This window comes from Ichthyophthirius multifiliis (assembly GCF_000220395.1).
Source record: "Ichthyophthirius multifiliis unplaced genomic scaffold scaff_1120509251265, whole genome shotgun sequence".
Taxonomy (NCBI): domain Eukaryota; phylum Ciliophora; class Oligohymenophorea; order Hymenostomatida; genus Ichthyophthirius; species Ichthyophthirius multifiliis.
In genome coordinates, this window is record NW_004086043.1 from 23,529 (window position 1) to 42,592 (window position 19,064).

General features: G+C 15.8%; 3 protein-coding genes across 3 annotated transcripts, besides 53 other annotated features; 2 read left to right on the top strand and 1 right to left on the bottom strand. All coding sequences in view use genetic code 6, as the record gives it.

Moving 5' to 3' along the window:
* Positions 1 to 108: part of a microsatellite that runs on past the window's edge.
* Positions 1 to 255: part of a microsatellite that runs on past the window's edge.
* Positions 194 to 272: a microsatellite.
* A 503-nt stretch (positions 273 to 775) lies between these two features.
* Positions 776 to 832: a microsatellite.
* Positions 833 to 1,174: 342 nt separating this feature from the next.
* Positions 1,175 to 1,245: a microsatellite.
* Positions 1,176 to 1,249: a microsatellite.
* Positions 1,190 to 1,234: a microsatellite.
* Positions 1,237 to 1,268: a microsatellite.
* Positions 1,269 to 1,299: 31 nt separating this feature from the next.
* Positions 1,300 to 1,329: a microsatellite.
* Positions 1,302 to 1,326: a microsatellite.
* Positions 1,317 to 1,368: a microsatellite.
* Positions 1,324 to 1,361: a microsatellite.
* Positions 1,331 to 1,368: a microsatellite.
* Positions 1,339 to 1,449: a microsatellite.
* Positions 1,339 to 1,461: a microsatellite.
* Positions 1,462 to 1,655: 194 nt separating this feature from the next.
* Positions 1,656 to 1,708: a microsatellite.
* Positions 1,679 to 1,746: a microsatellite.
* An 83-nt stretch (positions 1,747 to 1,829) lies between these two features.
* Positions 1,830 to 1,874: a microsatellite.
* Positions 1,875 to 2,195: 321 nt separating this feature from the next.
* On the top strand, positions 2,196 to 5,159 carry IMG5_171960 (ribonuclease large subunit, putative; the record flags this gene model as incomplete). Its single annotated transcript, XM_004029796.1, has 5 exons — positions 2,196 to 2,461; positions 2,597 to 3,038; positions 3,441 to 3,451; positions 3,560 to 3,564; positions 5,107 to 5,159. 5 exons carry the CDS (start codon positions 2,196 to 2,198, stop codon positions 5,157 to 5,159), a joined length of 777 nt encoding a protein of 258 aa, XP_004029844.1.
* Positions 3,732 to 3,756: a microsatellite.
* Positions 4,476 to 4,512: a microsatellite.
* Positions 4,766 to 4,803: a microsatellite.
* Positions 5,059 to 5,095: a microsatellite.
* A 455-nt stretch (positions 5,160 to 5,614) lies between the features above and the next one.
* Positions 5,615 to 5,667: a microsatellite.
* Positions 5,616 to 5,664: a microsatellite.
* A 550-nt stretch (positions 5,668 to 6,217) lies between the features above and the next one.
* Positions 6,218 to 6,256: a microsatellite.
* Positions 6,257 to 7,516: 1,260 nt separating this feature from the next.
* Positions 7,517 to 7,571: a microsatellite.
* Positions 7,522 to 7,573: a microsatellite.
* Positions 7,522 to 7,574: a microsatellite.
* A 1,346-nt stretch (positions 7,575 to 8,920) lies between these two features.
* Positions 8,921 to 9,033: a microsatellite.
* Positions 9,034 to 9,169: 136 nt separating this feature from the next.
* Positions 9,170 to 9,257: a microsatellite.
* Positions 9,170 to 9,287: a microsatellite.
* Positions 9,172 to 9,245: a microsatellite.
* Positions 9,288 to 9,368: 81 nt separating the features above from the next.
* Positions 9,369 to 9,413: a microsatellite.
* Positions 9,414 to 9,586: 173 nt separating this feature from the next.
* Positions 9,587 to 9,626: a microsatellite.
* Positions 9,597 to 9,626: a microsatellite.
* Positions 9,627 to 9,726: 100 nt separating this feature from the next.
* Positions 9,727 to 9,763: a microsatellite.
* Positions 9,764 to 10,484: 721 nt separating this feature from the next.
* Positions 10,485 to 10,557: a microsatellite.
* A 1,460-nt stretch (positions 10,558 to 12,017) lies between these two features.
* Positions 12,018 to 12,078: a microsatellite.
* Positions 12,032 to 12,147: a microsatellite.
* Positions 12,032 to 12,148: a microsatellite.
* Positions 12,101 to 12,150: a microsatellite.
* A 350-nt stretch (positions 12,151 to 12,500) lies between these two features.
* IMG5_171970 (hypothetical protein) lies at positions 12,501 to 14,086 on the top strand (the record flags this gene model as incomplete). Its single annotated transcript, XM_004029797.1, has 3 exons — positions 12,501 to 12,977; positions 13,167 to 13,732; positions 13,786 to 14,086. The coding sequence occupies 3 exons, from the start codon at positions 12,501 to 12,503 to the stop codon at positions 14,084 to 14,086; spliced, it is 1,344 nt and encodes a 447-aa protein (XP_004029845.1).
* Positions 12,983 to 13,046: a microsatellite.
* Positions 12,998 to 13,082: a microsatellite.
* Positions 13,040 to 13,082: a microsatellite.
* Positions 13,056 to 13,131: a microsatellite.
* Positions 13,121 to 13,164: a microsatellite.
* Positions 13,995 to 14,080: a microsatellite.
* A 26-nt stretch (positions 14,087 to 14,112) lies between the features above and the next one.
* Positions 14,113 to 14,178: a microsatellite.
* Positions 14,179 to 15,002: 824 nt separating this feature from the next.
* On the bottom strand, positions 15,003 to 16,812 carry IMG5_171980 (hypothetical protein; the record flags this gene model as incomplete). Its single annotated transcript, XM_004029798.1, has 5 exons — positions 15,003 to 15,102; positions 15,203 to 15,593; positions 15,711 to 15,768; positions 16,383 to 16,684; positions 16,749 to 16,812. The coding sequence occupies 5 exons, from the start codon at positions 16,810 to 16,812 to the stop codon at positions 15,003 to 15,005; spliced, it is 915 nt and encodes a 304-aa protein (XP_004029846.1).
* Positions 15,197 to 15,388: a microsatellite.
* Positions 15,225 to 15,264: a microsatellite.
* Positions 15,240 to 15,288: a microsatellite.
* A 707-nt stretch (positions 16,813 to 17,519) lies between the features above and the next one.
* Positions 17,520 to 17,577: a microsatellite.
* Positions 17,538 to 17,576: a microsatellite.
* Positions 17,578 to 19,064: the final 1,487 nt, after the last annotated feature.

The window sequence follows — 19,064 nt, forward strand, 5'->3', positions numbered from 1 at the left end:
AGACTATAAAAAGAAAGAGAGGAATAGGAAAGACTATAAAAAGAAAGAGAGGAATAGGAAAGACTATAAAAAGAAAGAGAGGAATAAGAAAGGCTATAAAAAGAAAGAGAGGAATAGGTAAGACTATAAAAAGAAAAGGAGGAATAGGAAAGACTATAAAAAGAAAAGGAGGAATAGGAAAGACTATAAAAAGAAAAGGAGGAATAGGAAAGAATATAAAAAGAAAAGGAGGAATAGGAAAGAATATAAAAAGAAGAACAGGAAAAAATATAGAAATAAAAGTAAGCGGAAGAAAAACGCTTAAAAGAATAACAAGATAGAATTGAGAAAGATAAAATAATATAGTAATAATAAGATAATTAAGGTTAAAAACAATAAAAAATTAAAACGATAAATAATAAGATTAAGAGGATTAAAATAATACTATACTAATGATTATAGTATTTCTTGTAATAATAATTTTAGTATTATTATTTTTAATTATTATTAAAATTATTAAAACCAGAAATTAAGACGGATTTGCAAGTCTAGCTGCCAATTTATAAGAATTGAAAGGAACTTAAAACGTACAATATTAAGGAGTATAGATTGGGAAATCTTAAAAAAGTAGCTCGTAAATTTAAACAATTTAAGATAATGGAGTAAAAGGAAATTCTAAGTAAATTGATAGTAAAATAACTAATGTTAAAAATAATAATAATAATAATAATGTAAATATTAATTTAAATAATACTAATAATATAAATAAAAATATTTTAAATAAAAATAATGATTAAGAAAATAATTAAAATAATTTTATTTAATTAGAAAATAATAAAGGTAATTTATTTAAATATAAAAAAAAATATTTATATATATTTTTTTTAAAGATTAAAATAATTTCTTTTGTATTGATGATTGCAATAATAATGATTAAAATGATAAAATAATAGATTCAATTTAAATAGAATGTTAATCAGACGATTCAAATTTTTCTAATGTATTTAATTTAGAAGGAGAATAGCCATAAAAAAAACTTAATAAACATAAAAAAAAAAAAAAAATGATTAAGACAAAATATAGATTTTATTTGATAATTAAGATAAATGAAAAAATGTTATTAATTATATAAAGTAAATATTTATTTTTAATTTGTATTCTATTTTAAATAAATATGAAAATTTTATTTTATATCAAAAATATATAAAACAAATAAAAAATAAATAAATAAAATATATAAAATAAAAAAAAAAAAAAATATATATATATATATATATATATATCTATATTTTTTTATAAAAATATTTAAAATTTATTTAAAAAAAAAAATATATAAAAAAATATATATAATATTTTTAAAATATATTAATTTTTAAATATAAATTAATTAATATATTAATATATTAATATATTAATATATTAATTTATATATTAATAATATAATTTATTATATATTATATTTAATGTATTTAAATATTAATACATGTTTATTCATTCATGCAATAATTTCTTAATAATTTTATAATAAATGAGATAATAATATATCGTTTAGTTATATAATAATATTTTTTTTTATTTATATTTTATAATAATATTATAGCATATTATTTATATATATATAATTTTGTATCATCTCAATATTATATATATTATTATTTATTGATAATTTATTTAATAAATTTTTATATTAATATATAAAATTTATTTATATATTATTAATATTTTTATAAGATATATAATTAATATTTATTTATGATATTATATAATGTTTTTAAATAATTTTTTTTTTTTTAAATATAATTATTAATTATTATATAAGATTTTCAAATTTTCATAAATTTTATAATAAATAAAATTTTTATATTAAAAAATATATTAAAATTTAATATATTAAATTAAATTTTTTTTATTTTAAAATTAAGTAAATAAAATTTTAAAATATATAAATATATATATATATATATTTATTATAAAAATATTATGTATTTCCTAAATAAAATATTTCATATTTTAATAAGCATATTGTTTATTTAAAAAATAATATATATATACATATAATGTTTTATTTTCTAAATTTATAAAAACAATTACAACAATAAACTAAATAATTATAAACTAATGAATATTTTAATTAAAAATTTATTAAAAATACTCAAAAATTTTCCCTCTAAAAAAAAACAATAATAATTTATAAAAAATCTACAAAAATTAAATAAATGTCTCAATAATAATTAACATTCGAATAAAAGAAAACTTCTTACGAATGGGTAATGGGTATAGATGAGGCTGGAAGAGGTCCAGTAATAGGTCCAATGGTATATGGCTGCTGTATATGGCCCATAACTAATACAAATAATAAAAAACATGAGAATGATAAAATGGAAAATGAAGGTTTTAATGATTCTAAAGCACTAACTATCGAAAAAAGAGAAGCTTTATTTGCCCGTATGTAGGAATTATAAGACGATGAGTTACATTTTGAGTATAAAATTTTAAGCGCGGAATTTCTATCGAATAGAATGTTGAGTAAATAGAGAGATTCTTTAAATTAATTATCATTTAATGCAGCTTATTATTTAATAGACTCAATTCTTTAATAAGAATTTAACTTAACAAGGGTTTATATAGACACAGTAGGGAATAAAGAGACTTATTAAAAAAAACTGGAAAATGATTATCATAAATAATACCCATAAATTAAATTTTGTGTCAAAGAAAAGGCAGACGCTGACTTCCCGGTTGTTGGAGCAGCTTCGATTTGTGCAAAAGTCATTAGAGATAAGGAAATAGAAAATTAAGAAATAGAAAAAAATAGCGTTAGTTTAGGTTCAGGATATCCTTCAGACCCATAAACTAAAAAATGGCTTTAAAATAATTTCGATGGGGTTTTCGGGTTTGGAAATATGGTTAGATTTAGTTGGAGTACTGTGGAAAATATATTTAAGGAAAGAGGGGTTTTTATTAATTTTTTTGAGGATAAGGTATAGGGTAATGGATGCTTTTAGTAGTTTTTAATATAGAAAGAAAAAAAAATGTATTTTTAAGGAAAATTGGATATTGTAAGGAATTTTTAACTTTGATTTATTAATTTATATACATGTATCTATTTATTATTATTATTATATTTTTTTAAGGATAAATATGAATTTTAATAATATTTTTTTTTATTTTATTTTAATGTATTTTTATGGTTATGTTTTATTTAAAAAATATCTTATTTTTTTCCTTTCTTTTTTTTTTTATTTTTAGTGTGTAATTTTTTTTTTTTTTAAAAAAAAAAAAAATACTTTTAATTTCTTTAAAATGAATACTTTATTTTTTTTGATTTTTCTTTTATATAATTATTGATTTTTTTTTTTGTAAAAAAAAAGTTATGTATAAGATAGATATTTAATTTATTAAATAAAAATTAATATATTATAAAATATTTCTCTATTAATTTATTTATATTTTTAATTTAGTCTATTAAATTGTATAAAAATAAAATTTATTTAAAATACACCTATAAAAATAGAATATAAATACTATTATATCAACTTTTAAATAATATAATTATAAAATATATTTTTTTAAAAAAAAGAGGCAGTACCTCCTATTTATATTTAATTTATCTATTTATTATTTGTTAAAATTTATAAATTTAATTAAAAAATAAAATATTTCGTATATAATAATACTTTTAATTTCTAATATATAATTTAACTATTTTATAAACTAAAATATTTATATATAAAAAAATTTAAAACTAAATAAAAAATACTAAAAATACTAAAAATAAAATAAAAAAAACAATGGATTACTTAAGTGATTAATCTCCCGAATCTCCCATATATAGAAAAAAAGCCCATAAAAATAACTTTTAAACTCCAAAAACATAATATAAAAGTGTTGAAAAACATGCTACTTAACTAATGAATTCACCAAAGCCTTCATCTAAAAAGAAAAACATTTTCTCTTGTACAAACAGCTCTTCGGATTTGTAGAATTTTACTTTATAAGACTTATAGTATCTGCATTTATAAAAAAAGCTTTCTTCTATATAGGAGAATATGGAAGATGATAAAGAGAATATTTTCAGTTAAATTTTAAATAATTAAAATAACTTTAATTATGGGAATAACAATAAGTTGGTGGAGTTTTTTTATTTTTTCAATGAAAAAAATGAAGCAATTAGGTCTCTTTTTACGTTTAATGGATAGTTAGAGATTATTAATTATTTAAATGAAAAAATTATAATGGAGATAATGGGTATATGTAAGGAATTTTCTAATTAAATTAAATGTTTAACGGCTTTTAAATAAATTAATAGTCTATTTTTGTGGAATATTTTGGTAATTTTTATATTATTACGCTAAATGGAGTTGCTTTTGGTAATTTTAATAATTAAAATTTTACTGCAAGTGCAAAGTTTTGTAAAATAGAGGATAATATTGTACATTTGAAAATATATTTTAATTGATTTTTTTTTTTTTTTTTTTTGATACTTATATTATTAATTAAAAATTTATATTTTTAAAATTTAAATTTTAAAAAAAAAATAATTAAATATATATATAAATTTTATTTTCGTATTTTAAATAATTTATTAAAATATTTTTTAATTAATATGTTATACTAGTTATTCTAGTATATAAATATTAAAATAAAAGATTTAAATTAAATATAAATAAAAAATTTAAAAACAAAATTATATAATAAATATTTATTTTAAATAATAAAAAAATAAATATATCATAATAATTAATAAAGTAATTACTAATTTTATATATCTTCTTCGAATAAAACCTTTAAATTAAATTATTTATTTAAATTAATAAATTTATTAAAAAGTTTTTATCTAAAAATTGCATAGCCAGTTATATTAAATTTATCAGAATTTAAATAAAATGAATTATTTAATAGTATAATTGTATTATTTTAAGGTAAAAAAAAATCACAAATAAGACCAAAGCTATTAAATATATCATTTTTATACATAATATACACTTTTTTATTATTTTTTTTAAAAAAACTATAAATTTCTTCCTTTTTTTCTTTACAGGGTTCATATAAAATTTATTAAAAACTTAAAAATTCTTAAATTTCATTTACTTTTTTATTTATTTCTTTTTAATTTTAACCAAAAAGCTTTTAGTCAAACAGAAGTCCATATGAGTATAAATTTTAGAAAATTCTTATGAAAAATTTACCTTTTAAAGTTCCTATTTACATTATTTAGTCAATAGCATTTTAAAATATATTCTTAAATAATTAATAATCAACATTTTCGCAATCTAATATAATCAAAGACCATGCAATTTATAAAGAAAAAGAAGGTGATTACACATAGTTTACCTAAACGAATTTAAAAAGCTATTTTCTAGGTTCTATATATCCTAGTTTAGCATTATTAAAGACTATATCTCCAAAAGAAGTCTTCGAAACTTCAATATATTAATATAATTAGACATTTAATTCGTCAAGGACATCTTTATTATATATTCTAGACCTTGAAAACAGGAAAAGAAGTTATATTATTTAGGATTAAGACATATTTTTTATATATTATTGATTATATAATTCCTAGATTATTTTAGTGTTTATTTCATTTATGCAATATATATTATCAAAATGAATAAAAAATGTAATAAATTCCATTATTATTTCTATTTTTTCTTATTATTATTTATTTTTCTGATTATATTTTTAGAAAATTTATATGAAAAAATTACGGAGAATTTCTAGTTTTTTTATTTAGTTAAAAATTTCGTTTTTTCCGTTTTTTTAATTAAGGTTAAATTTCTTAAAAATACCAAAATTTAATTTAAGTTTATTTTCTCAAATTCTTCCTTTAATTTTTCGATTATTTATTTTTCTTCATCATTTTTTAAAAAAATATTTTCAATATTCAAAAAACCTATTTAATATATAAAATTTATGTTATCAATGGCATATTAGGTGCTAGAATTTTCCATAAATAATTAATATAAGCCATTTTCGAGAATTTTATTTAAAAAATCGAAGTCTTAGGAGCTCTTTTATGCCTAAATATTATATAAGTTTAAGTATATGGCAATATATCGGATTTAATAGTCTTTATTTGTTATTTTTTAAAGGTATTCGCGGGTTTAGTTTATTGCATTTTGTATTTGTGTCCTTTAGAAGTTAATTAATTGATGGTTTTTGAATTTTTAATAGTTAAACCCTATATATTCGCATATTAAAAATATCTTTTTGTAATTCTATTTATAATAATAATTATATATATATATATATATATATATGTATATATATATATTGTTTAATATTACTAGTTATTTTTAATTAAGTTCATTTTAAAGCGCATAAATCATAGAAATATATACAAATTGATTTTAAATATTTAAATTATTGAATATTTTATCAAGTTTATATAATATATTATAGTCTATTTTTTCTAGTTAATATTAAATTTTAGAATAATCAATTAAATTGATAAAATCCCTTAATTATTACATAATGGATCCTTTTTTATTTCTTAAAATTTAATATGGGGAAACTAATAAACATTTTAATTTTTTATATAAATTTTTATGAAAAAGACTTTTAGATTAAATAAAAGAAGTCATTAAAAATTCTAATTTATAATAATTTTTATTTTCATCATTTATAAAAGACTTCATTAAAAAAATTTAAATTAATTCGTCTTATTCCATTATTATTTATTGAGTGTATTTTCGAAAATATAATGGGTCGCAATTATAGAATGTATAATAGGAAAATAATATATTTATTTTAGATTTTAAAGGAAGATTATCCATACTTTTATATATATTTTACAATAATAATTATTATAAATTTTTCATATTTTAACTATTTATTTAAGGAAATAATAAACCTATTTAAAGATAATATAGATTTGTATATGTATATATTTTTATTATAGGATTTTATTACTAAAATTGTATAAGTGAAAACTTAGTTTTTCTATATTGAAATTATTTATTGCTATTTAATATAAAGAAATTTATTTAGTAATTAATTCTTTTATATTTTCATTTTAATTATTTAAATTAGATAAAATATATATTCTTTAGATATATTTTTCCAATTATACATATTCTATTTAATTTTAAAATAAAAATATATATTTATGCACTAAAGTCTCTATATTATACCCGAAAGAAATTAAATCTAATAAAACTTAGATGAAAATTCCTTCACTTACTTAATTTTCATCAAAAGATAACATTTTTTATTCAATTAGATATAAAATTTCTTAATTATTTTATATTTATTTAAATTTTAAAAATTATAAACAGTTCGTCAAACGAGTAATTTAACTAGATGAAATATTTAAAATATTTAATTATTTTTTTATTAAAGAAAGTATTTATTAGAGAATATCTGGCATTATTTTATTCTATTTAACTTAGCATATTACTTTTATTGCTTTTATAAATTATAAAAATTCCATGTTTTACATTTATGTAATAATAAAATTATAACAAAATTTAAACAATTCTTAATTAAAATTTATTTATAAACTATATAATTTTTTTATATAAATAAAAGTAAAAAAAAATATATATAAAATATATATATATAATATAAATATATAAAATATATATATATATTTTATTTTTTATTTATATTCCTAAAATATTAATTTTAATATAAATATAATATATTTTTTATATATATAAATATTATTATAAACTTATTTATATACATTGTTATATAATTTTTTTATTATATATTTACTATTTATATCCGTCTATAATGTCGATTACATATTCAACATTTAATTAATTTTTTCTTTATTTCAAAATAATTTATGCTATCTCGTATAAAATTTATGGTGTAGTTTATATTCTGCTATATATATTTATTCTTAAAAAGCTTATAATTCTAAAAATATTACATAATTATTCTGTTTTAAATTCATTTAACTTTTCATATAGTTTTTCTGTTAATTATAATGCAAATATTGGATGTTTATCATATTAATAATCATATGAAAAAGCTAATAATATATTATAAATTATTTAATTTGTGAAATATTCATTTAATTTAGAATCTTGAAACTATTGAATTAATTCATGGTATATATAGTCGTTTTTAAATTTTAAAATACATAAATTTAAAAATAATTAACTTAATTGCTATGGATTTAATTTTTAATACTATTTATTTTCTTATATTTTCTCAATTATTTTTTAGCCTTTTTCTATACATTATTACTTTAAAACACCTTTTTTTTATTTTTTAACAAATATTTTTTTCTTTTTTACCTTATTAATGTAATTTAGTGTAAAAATTAAAGACTATAATTAATGTATTTTCATCCATTTATTCAATTTTTTCATTTATGAAATCTAGAAAATCTAAAAAATTAATGTTCTTGCTAATTTCTTTGGTTTTGAAAGTCTAAGAACTCGTATTGTCGAAGGATTTAAATATTTAATATATGTTTTATATATCTATTTTATGCTTGTTTTCTTTATATATTTCTAATATTTGTATAATCGTATAATATTTTTTATATTCGAATATAATATTATTATCCTTTTAATTATATTCAGATTGGAAAGTAGATTAATTATATTAAAATTTATAATTATTTATAAATGGTAATTTAAATAAAGTTTTTTTTTAGTATTTTGGAATATATTTAAGATTTTTAACATTTTTTTAATTTTTATCTTAAATTTTTTTAATAAGAATAAAATAATATATATATTTTTTTTATAAGAAAAAATTAATAGATTTGGTTCAATAATTTTTTAATTTATAAAAAATATATTTTATTAATAAGGTAAATATATATATATATCATTAGTTTTTTAAAAAAAGTGTTTTTTTTAAACTTAAAAAATTTTCTTTTATAATTAATTTATTAATATATATGCAAATATATATTTATATTTATATAGTTTTATTTAATTAATAAAATAATGATAATGCATTTAATTATTTCTTTTTATTATAATATAATATTTACATTTTTAAACATATAATATATATATATTTTTTTTTAAAAATTATGATTATATTATTTAAATTTATTTTTTACATATTATATATAATATAAATAAAAGATTTAGTATATTTATATCAAATATTTCAATTTATTTGTTTTTTCTTGTATTATATATTTATTTTTAAACGAAAGAAGTATTATATCCTATTAATTATTTATCTAATAATTATGATGAAAAACTTTTATATTATAATAATATATAAAATAATAAATAAAAAATTCAAAAAAATAATAATAATAATTATAAATATAAAAAAAAAAAAATTAAATAAAAAATTAAAAAATATATTAAAAATAATAATATAAATGTAAGTTAGACAAGAAGGTTTTTAACCGAGTAAAACAAAAAAGCTTAATATTTTTAAAAAATATTATACATAATATTAATTATATATATATATATATATATATATATATATATATATATATATATTTTTAATAAAAAGACTAAAACTCTAATTTTAATAAACAATAATTTGGAGGTGGAGGATTTCAAAGAAATTATAATTAATCCCAAAATCCATAATAAGGAAATTCATTTTTCAGTAATAGATAAAATTTCAACGATAGAAAGCCATTTAATAACAATAAGTAAAAAATAAATCAAAATATATACATATATATATAAATATATACATATAAATATGTGTTTTTTATAAAAAAAATAGTCATAATTAAGGAGGGTATAATAATAGAAGATTTGATAATAATTCCCAATAAAATTAAACTTAATAAAATACTTAATCAAATCCATAAAATCCATAAAATACGTAAAATCCATAATAATTTACGACAAATCAACAATAAGGAGGAACTTATAATTAAAGGAAATAATTTCCTTTTTCAAATAATTAATCAAATTATTATCAAAATCAATAATAATAAAGTAAACTAAGTATAGATTTTTAAAAAGAAATTCCGACAAATTCTTCTTTTTCAAACTTTTAAATAATAAAATTTAAAAATAATAATTTAGATTGCATAAAATTCCTAATGAACAACGAAAGTAAACTGTAAAAAGCCGAAATCCAATTTTTGACTTAATAATAAGGCTTAAATATATAAGAATTCGACGCTATAGATAAATAATAATAGAATTTTGTATTTATGAAATCTTTTGGAATAAATTAATATGAGGCAGTGACTTTTAAAGATATTAATACTAATATATATGGATTCGCTCTTATTAGTACTTTCCCAAATCAGTAAAATTAATTCTAAATCGCAAGTAAAGTAATATCAATAGCACATAGATAAGAAATTACTTAAATATTAAATCTCAATAATTATATTATAACATCTTCTTTAGATTAAACTATAAAATTTTGGGCTATTAATAATTAAGGAATTAATTGTGATGAAGTAAGAAGTCTATAATTTAATGAAGAACTTAAAAGATTATTAACATTAAAAACTCTTGAAATTAAACCTATTAGTTATATCTAAGTTTTCTAAAGAGAATAATAATAAGATATTATATTTTTTATAGGATTTAAGGTATTACTATATATATATATATATATATATATATATATATATATATATATATATATATATATATACATATATATATATATTAACCTTTTATTAATATTTTTTTTATTTTTAAGAGTGGAACAATTAATTAAGATAGAAGTTATAATCTTTTAGTTTTGAAATATAATTTTAATTCTAATTAATTAGAAATTATAAAGGAAATGTTCTTTGGTACACTTTAAAAAACTGAAATTAAAAAAATCAAAATTGATGATGTTAATTTAATTGGTTTTATTGATGTTGAGTAATAAATTGATAGAGGTTCTATATATATATTTACATTTTTTATATATTTTTATTAATATGTATATAAAATAGCTGATTAAAATACTTAATAAGATTAAATAAATAGAGGAATTTTATATTAATTAAATTTTAGAAATTGGTAGGATACAATAATTCATTAAAATAAATTTCCTTTTACTGATTTTGATGTATTTTAAAACAGTATTAATAAGAAAAATTACATTATATGTTCTGATTTGAAAAATATTTATATTCTTAGTTAATAATCAGAAGGGAAATATTTATAATTAAGATATGATAACTAACTTTCTTAAAAATCAGGAGAAATTTAGAAAATTTAAGTATATTCGGAATCTGTTAACCTAGTAGATATAAATTATTTGTTTGTTTTACATGGAAACTTCAAAACTGGTGAAAAAAGCAAAATTTCAGTGTCTTTGATTAAAACTGATGAATGAAAAGAATATTTATTTACTTTTTTTATTTTTTAAATAAAAAAAACAATAATTTTATCTTTTTTTTTAATAAATAATAAATATAAAGGGCATTTTTTACACTTTTTTTATTCTCAAAAAAAAATAGTGTTTTTTTATAAATTTATATATAAAAATGAATTTCAATAATTATAATAATTTAATTATTTTTTTTATTTTATATTTTTTAGAAAAAATCGTTTTAATTATTGATTTTTCTTTAGTAATTAGATTATATATTTTCCATATAAAAAATGCTGAAATACGCCTTAATAAGTAAAGGATCGTTTATTATTGCAGATTATTCAGAAAAGGATGGTGAATTTACATAAATATCTAGAAAAATAATAACGAAATAATAAAAAGAAAATACATAAAAACAATTTTTTTAACAAAATGACTTGATTTATTGTTTTGCTACTTTAGCATCGGAATAAACCTAAGTAACATTTCTAGTAGTAGGAGATAATTAGGAAATAATTAAATAAAAATCATTTAATTTTATTGATAATTTAAGTATTTAATATATAGAATATGAAAAAAACAAAAAAAGGGATTTAGAAATAGAAGGAAAATCAGCTTTTTTTACAAAAAAAATAAAAAGTTTATTAGTAAGATTAATATATAAAATTATTGATATTTAATAAAATTATAAAAAATATAAAAAAGGATGAATATAATGGAAACATTATAAAAAATAAACAAGTTGATGATCTTTAAAAATTAGAAAATGACTTAAATTAAGTAACTGAAATTGCTAAATTAAATATAGGTAACATTAAATATATATACATAAATATTATATATATATATATATATATATATATATATATATATATATATTTATTTTTAATTTTATAATAATTTATATTTAAATATATATATTATTATTTTATATTTTTATATTATATTTTTTAATAAACGAACTTTTTTTATTAAGATTAATTAATGTAAAGAGAAAATAAATTAAATGACATAAATTAAAAATCACAATATCTTTTAGTTTTTTCAAGTGATTTAAAATATAATGCAAAAAGATTATAGAAAAAAACTGAAAATTAATTTAGAATAAATAAATTTTATTTTTTATTATGTTTTATTTTATTTTTTTGCTTTTATTTTCTTTATTATTGAATATAGATATTTTTTTTTTATTTTAATTTTTTATATATAAATAATATTTTTCATTAATTATTTAATAAAAAAAAAGATATTAATTTATATAAAGAAATTAAAAATAAGTAAAATATATTTAAAAAATTAAAATGAATATAAAAATTAATCCATTAACTGGAGGACTTTAATTTGAAAGCCATGATGAATTAAAAGAAGAAATTTTATAATTAAAGAGCCATATATAAAAAATGACATACATTCCAGTACCTAAAAGTGATTTGAATTAATATTTTGATCCCTAAAGAAGTCGTTTGAGTAATGAAGAAAGATTTAAGGTAATAAAAAGTTTCGCATAAGAAATAGTTTAGGAATAAGAATTAAGAGAATTATTGGAAAAAAAATAATTTCCCATATGTTATGATGGATTTGAACCTTCAGGTAGAATGCATATTGCATAAGGAATTATGAGGGCAATTAATGTAAATAAACTAATAGACGCAGGCTGTATATTCAAATTCTGGGTAGCAGATTGGTTCGCTTTATTAAATAATAAAATGGATGGTGATCTAGAAAAAATAAGAACCGTAGGTTTATACTTTATAGAAACATGGAAGGCAGCAGGAATGGTAAAATATATATATATATATATATATATATATATATATATATATATATATATATATTTATATATATATTTAATTATTTTTTATATTTATATAATTTTTATATATAAATAATATTTTTACATATTACTTTATATATTATATACTTTTATATATTTATTTTTTAAAATTTTTTTTTTATATTTATTTTAGAAAATGCATAATGTCAAATTTCTTTGGGCTTCTGATGAAATTAATAAGTATGCTAATGATTATTGGCTTCGTGTTATTGATGTTTCTAGAGAATTCACAATTTCTAGAATGAAAAAATGTTCATAGATTATGGGAAGAGAAGAAAGTGATGAACTTAGGACTTCTTAATTATTATATCCTGCTATGTAATGTACTGATATATTCTTTTTAGATGCTGATATATGTTCTTTAGGTTTAGATTAGAGAAAAGTTAATATGCTTGCTAGAGATTATTAGAAACTTGGAAAGAATTTACACTCTCCTGTAATCGTTTCTCACCATATGTTAAGTGGATTAAAAGAAGGAATGGCTAAAATGTCTAAAAGTGATCCTGATAGTGCTATTTTTATGGAAGATACATATGAAGAAGTTAAAAGAAAAATTACTATTGCTTATTGTAAACCTCAAGAAATCTATAATGACAAAGGAGAATTTGTTAATCCTATTATGGATTATGTAAAATCTATTATTTTTAATGCTTATGGAACATTTACTATTTAAAGAAAGCCAGAACATGGTGGAGATATGTATTTTTTTTTTATATATATAATAATTATATATCAAACAAAAAAATATAAAGAGTTTATAATAATTATGAAGATTTAGAAAAAAATTATTTAGATGGAAGTCTTCATCCTAGTGATCTTAAACCTGCAGTCGTGGAAGCTTTAAATAAACTTATTTAACCTGTAAGGAATCATTTTTAAAAAGACCCTTTTGCTAAATAACTTTTGTAAAAAATATAATTCTGGTAAAATTAAAAATTACAATAAAAAAAGTTAGAATTACAATAATAATAATAATAATAATAATAATAATAATAATAATAATAATAATAATAAAAATAATAATAATAATATTAATATTAATAATAAAAATGATTTTTTTTATATTATTTTTATTAGAAATATATTATATTATATATATATATATATATATATATATATATATATATATATATATATATATATATTATTAATATTATTAAATAATTGTCATTAATTATAATAATATATTTAATTTCTAATATCAAAACATTCTTAATTCTTATTATTTTTGCCATAAATACTATTTAAATTTACGTGATGAGAAAAGTTTTTTTTTCTTTATTATCTTTCTTATTAGAGTAATATATTTTTACAAAAAATATTTTTATTCTATCTACTATTATTTTATTCAAATACTTCTATATTATTTATTTTATAACAATTATTTATACTATTGCTATTTATAGGAGGTAATAATTCATTCATAGAAGTACTTCTTTTTTATTAAATTTAAATTATACCATTTTCCTTATTTTATTAAATATTTTTTCTGAAAGGAGAAACATCTTATAAACTTTATTTAATATATTTTTATTATTATTAAAAATAACGATTATTTTTGATAATATTGTTTATTTATTCTTATCTTGAAGGTATTTTATAAATATTAATTTACTAATAATTCAAGTTTTCTTATTATTTTTTAAATAGCAAAATATCATTTTTGTTTTGCATTTATTATATATTTTACATTTAATTAAAATATTTTACTTTCTATTACTAGTATTATTATAACATTGGTATTTTTTTCATTAAATATTATTATTAAAACTATTGAATTTCTTTCTTCTATTTGAAGAAATATTTTACTTAATTTATCCTTTATTTTTGGGTATTCATAATAATTTTTTATATGTTATTCGATGTATATTCTTCTTATATTTCTTTTTACATATTTGGAGTTTCTTCTTATTATAAATTAAAGCTTTTAATTCTTTTTTATTTATTTATTTGAGTATTTTCTGGAATATCATATATATTTTAAGATTTATAGTCTAAACGTCTATCTTATGGTTTTTTTAAGTATATTTTTAGTCTACTTGAACTATTTTAGTCTACTTCTGCTTCTTCTTTATATCTTTATGAAAATATTTATTGCGAAATTAAAAAGTTTTCTTTTTATTTTATTTTATTTTTTTAATTTTTAATTTCTGATTCTTATTTTTCTACTTCTTCTTCCTCTTCCTCTTCCTCTTCCTCTTAATATTCTTCTTCTTAATTTTCTTCCTCTTCTTCTTAATTTTCTACTTCTTCTTTTTCTTCCTCTTGATTCTCTTTTTCTAGTTTTTTTAATTTTCTTCTTCTTCTTCATCTTCTTCTTCTTCTTCTTCTTCTTCTTCTTCATCTTCTTCTTCTAGTTTTTCTTAATTTTCTTCTTCTTATTGTTCTGTTTCTCCTTAAATTTCATGTTCTTCTTCATCATGATTTTGATATTCTTCTTAACTTTCATCTTATAAATATTCTGTTTCTTCTTAATTTTTTCCATGCTTTTTACTCGCATTTTTTTCAACTTCAATAATTAATTGCATTAATTCAATTAGTTCTTCTAATTTATATCGATCTTTTTCATAATATTATATCATATTATTAATTATAGCATTATTAAAAGTATCATATTCTGTATTAAAAATTTTATCATAATTTATATTTTATAATTTCATATTTATTATTAATTAACTATTAGTATCTACTTATGTCATTTCTAAAAAAACAATACCTAAACTATATATATCACTCTTTATTTAATAAAAAAAAAACCTTTATTTATATAAATATATATTTTCATAATACTGATTTTGATATCCTAATAGATTTATTATATATAAAACTCTAATATTGTTCAGGGGATGCATATCTAGTTGTACATCCTGTCTTTTATTTCAGAAATAAAAAAATATATATCATATTGTTTTTTGTTACAATATGCTTTGTATGTTATTTTTCATTTGTAACTCTTTTTGATATACCCAAATCAGCTTTTTATATTTTTTAAAAATAATACATATACTATATATGTATAATATTTACTAAATTTCCATTTTAAATCAATACCTAAAAGCAAATTTTCTGGTTTAATATCCATATGTATAACATTTTTTTCGTGTACGTCTTTTAATCCTTTTAATAATTATAAAGATGTTTCATATATATATAATTTAGACATCCATTTTTTGCTGTTTATTTTATTATGCATAAATACACATAAATCAACTTTTTTTTATTAATTTACAAAATTTAAAAAATTGTTTATTTTTAAATTAAAAGAAATACATTAACAGGCCTCCATTATTAGAAATTAATAACTTAAATTTTAATTAATTTAATAGTGTAAAATTTATATAGCTTATACTATATATTTTGAATTAAATCTTTATAAATTTTGAAATTCTTCTTCATTTTGATTTTTTTGGTAATCGCTTTTACATTTTAATAATTTTATTGCAACTTTTCCGTTCTTTTTATCTGTAGCTTTTAATACTAAACCTTTACCACCCTTTCCTAATATTCCTTGGTCAGGATTATTTAAAAGACCAGGATCTAGTTGGTAATTATTTTATTCGATAAATTATATAATGCCTTCTAAAGTTTATGTCGAAAATTTTAAACGTTCAGCAAGTTTTTACATTAATATGTCTTTTTGTGTATATTAATCTAATTATATATATACATTTTTTTTATTTTTATTAAACTTTAATTTTTTTAGGAATATTATTACTTTATACTTGTTGTTCATCTGTTTATGTTTTTAATCTTTTTTAAGTAGAATTTTTGGTACCCATTATAATTTTTTTGGTTGTTTTTATTTATTATAAATATAATATTATTTTTATATTATATTGAAAGTTATTAATAAAAGATAATAATAAAATGCTATTTATATTATATTTAAAATAAATATTTATTATTTTAAATATGATTTATTTTTATATAATTAGAGCATTTTTGATACATTTAAAAACTAATTTTAAATAAAAATATCTTTTAGTTTATTTTTAATAAAAATATATTTTATCAAAAAAAAAAAATATTTTAAATTAAATTTTTTATAATTCTACTAATTTTTTAAAATATTTTAATTAATATTAAAGATGAATATATATTTTAAAATTAATAAATTTTTAATATATTAGTCTAAAGTTCAATTATTAATAATTTTTATTTATTTAATCTTAATCATTATACTAAAATTAATTAGATTTTGTTATATAAAAATATAAAAATAAATATTTTATAATATATTTAAAAAAATCAAAAATAATCATAAAAAAAATATTTAAAATTTTACTTGTATAAATTATATAGAAAATAAGATTTTAATTAAATTAATATTTTTTATTTACTAAATAATTATAATATTTATAAATAAAATATTAAAAAAGTTAAAATTATTAATAAGTATTAGTTTTTATTATTTATTTATAATTAAAAAATTAAAAGTTATTTAATATAAAGTTAATTAAAATTGTTATTTATTTATTTATAAATATATATATTTTTATTTATCATTTTTTTATTAAATTTTTTTATATATATTTTTCTTATTTTACTGTATTAGGATAACTACTTTTTATTCATTTTTATATTTCATATTTAATTTAGATTTAAAGTTTATTTTAATCATATCTTCAATTCAATTTAATATTATTTAATATAATTAAATTAACTTAAACAATATTTTTTTATGAATTTAAATTTATCAAATTTTTATATCATTAGAAACATTTTAAATTTATAAAAACCTTTCATGATTACTTTTAAATTCATATACTTTATAAATTATAAAACATCTAGTTTCAAATTGAATTTAGTTCAAGTTACTTTTATCAATAAATAATATTTTGATATGCATTTATTAACCCATAATATATTCTAAAAAATCATTCAATTTAGAACAATTATCATTTTTATGTATACTTCTTTTAGTCTATAAATTAGCCACAATATTAAATTCTTGATATTTATCACATTTTGCAGTCACTTATTTATTCGTATGAATCTAATTATAATTTAGATTCTCCATGTAAATCATAGAACTCAAATATTAAATGTATTTCTTAATAAATATTAATATCTAAACCTTATATAATATTAATAACTTTAGCCTAATCATATAATTGAAATAAAGGAATTATAATTTACTTTTATTCTACATTAATTTCCTGAATATACTTTTGGTTTAATTTCTAATTTAAAAGAACTCCATCTTTAGTATAAAAAATAGTTAATTTTAAATCTTTTTTTACATTCCTCATTTTACTAATACCATAAATCCATTAGATATAGACTAAATTTTTTAAAAAGACATTTTAATTTAACCTATAAAGAATAGGATTTTTATTTTATACATAAAATCGATATTTATTAAAGTATTTGATAATCGAATTAGAATAAAAAAAATATTCTAGTTTTCAAATTACCAGCTATTCTTAATTTTTTCCTAACAAATACGATAGCCTAAATTATAATTAAAAGAATATCTCAATTAATCCTAACATTCTAAACATATTTGGTTGCCATATATATAGCTTTGATTGTAGTATTTTAATATTACATTATTATTATATACTTTTAGTTTTAAATTTCTGATTCCAAAGGAAATTATGAAGATAGATTTTTATACATTAGTTTAAATATTAATATAAATTAGGCCTTAATATGATTTAAGGATAAAATTAATTTTTTTATGTAAATATTCATGTTTAATTAATTTCCTGAGCAACTTGCATAAATTTAATTTAAATCAAATCTAATCGTTTTATTTGCATTATTTTCAATCTGATTTCAAAATTTTTGAATAAATTCATAGATCGATTATATATAAACAAAATAATAAATTATAAATTGGAGTATTTATGTAAGAAAAAAAATATTTAGGAAATTTCTCATAATATAAAAAGCTATAAAATATACTAAAAATCTTATTTTATTGCATATTTATATAAATTAAAGTTAAAATTCGAAATTTATTTAGGTAGTTTGAAAATGTATTTAGATTATTAATAAAATCTATAATAATATTTAATTTAATATT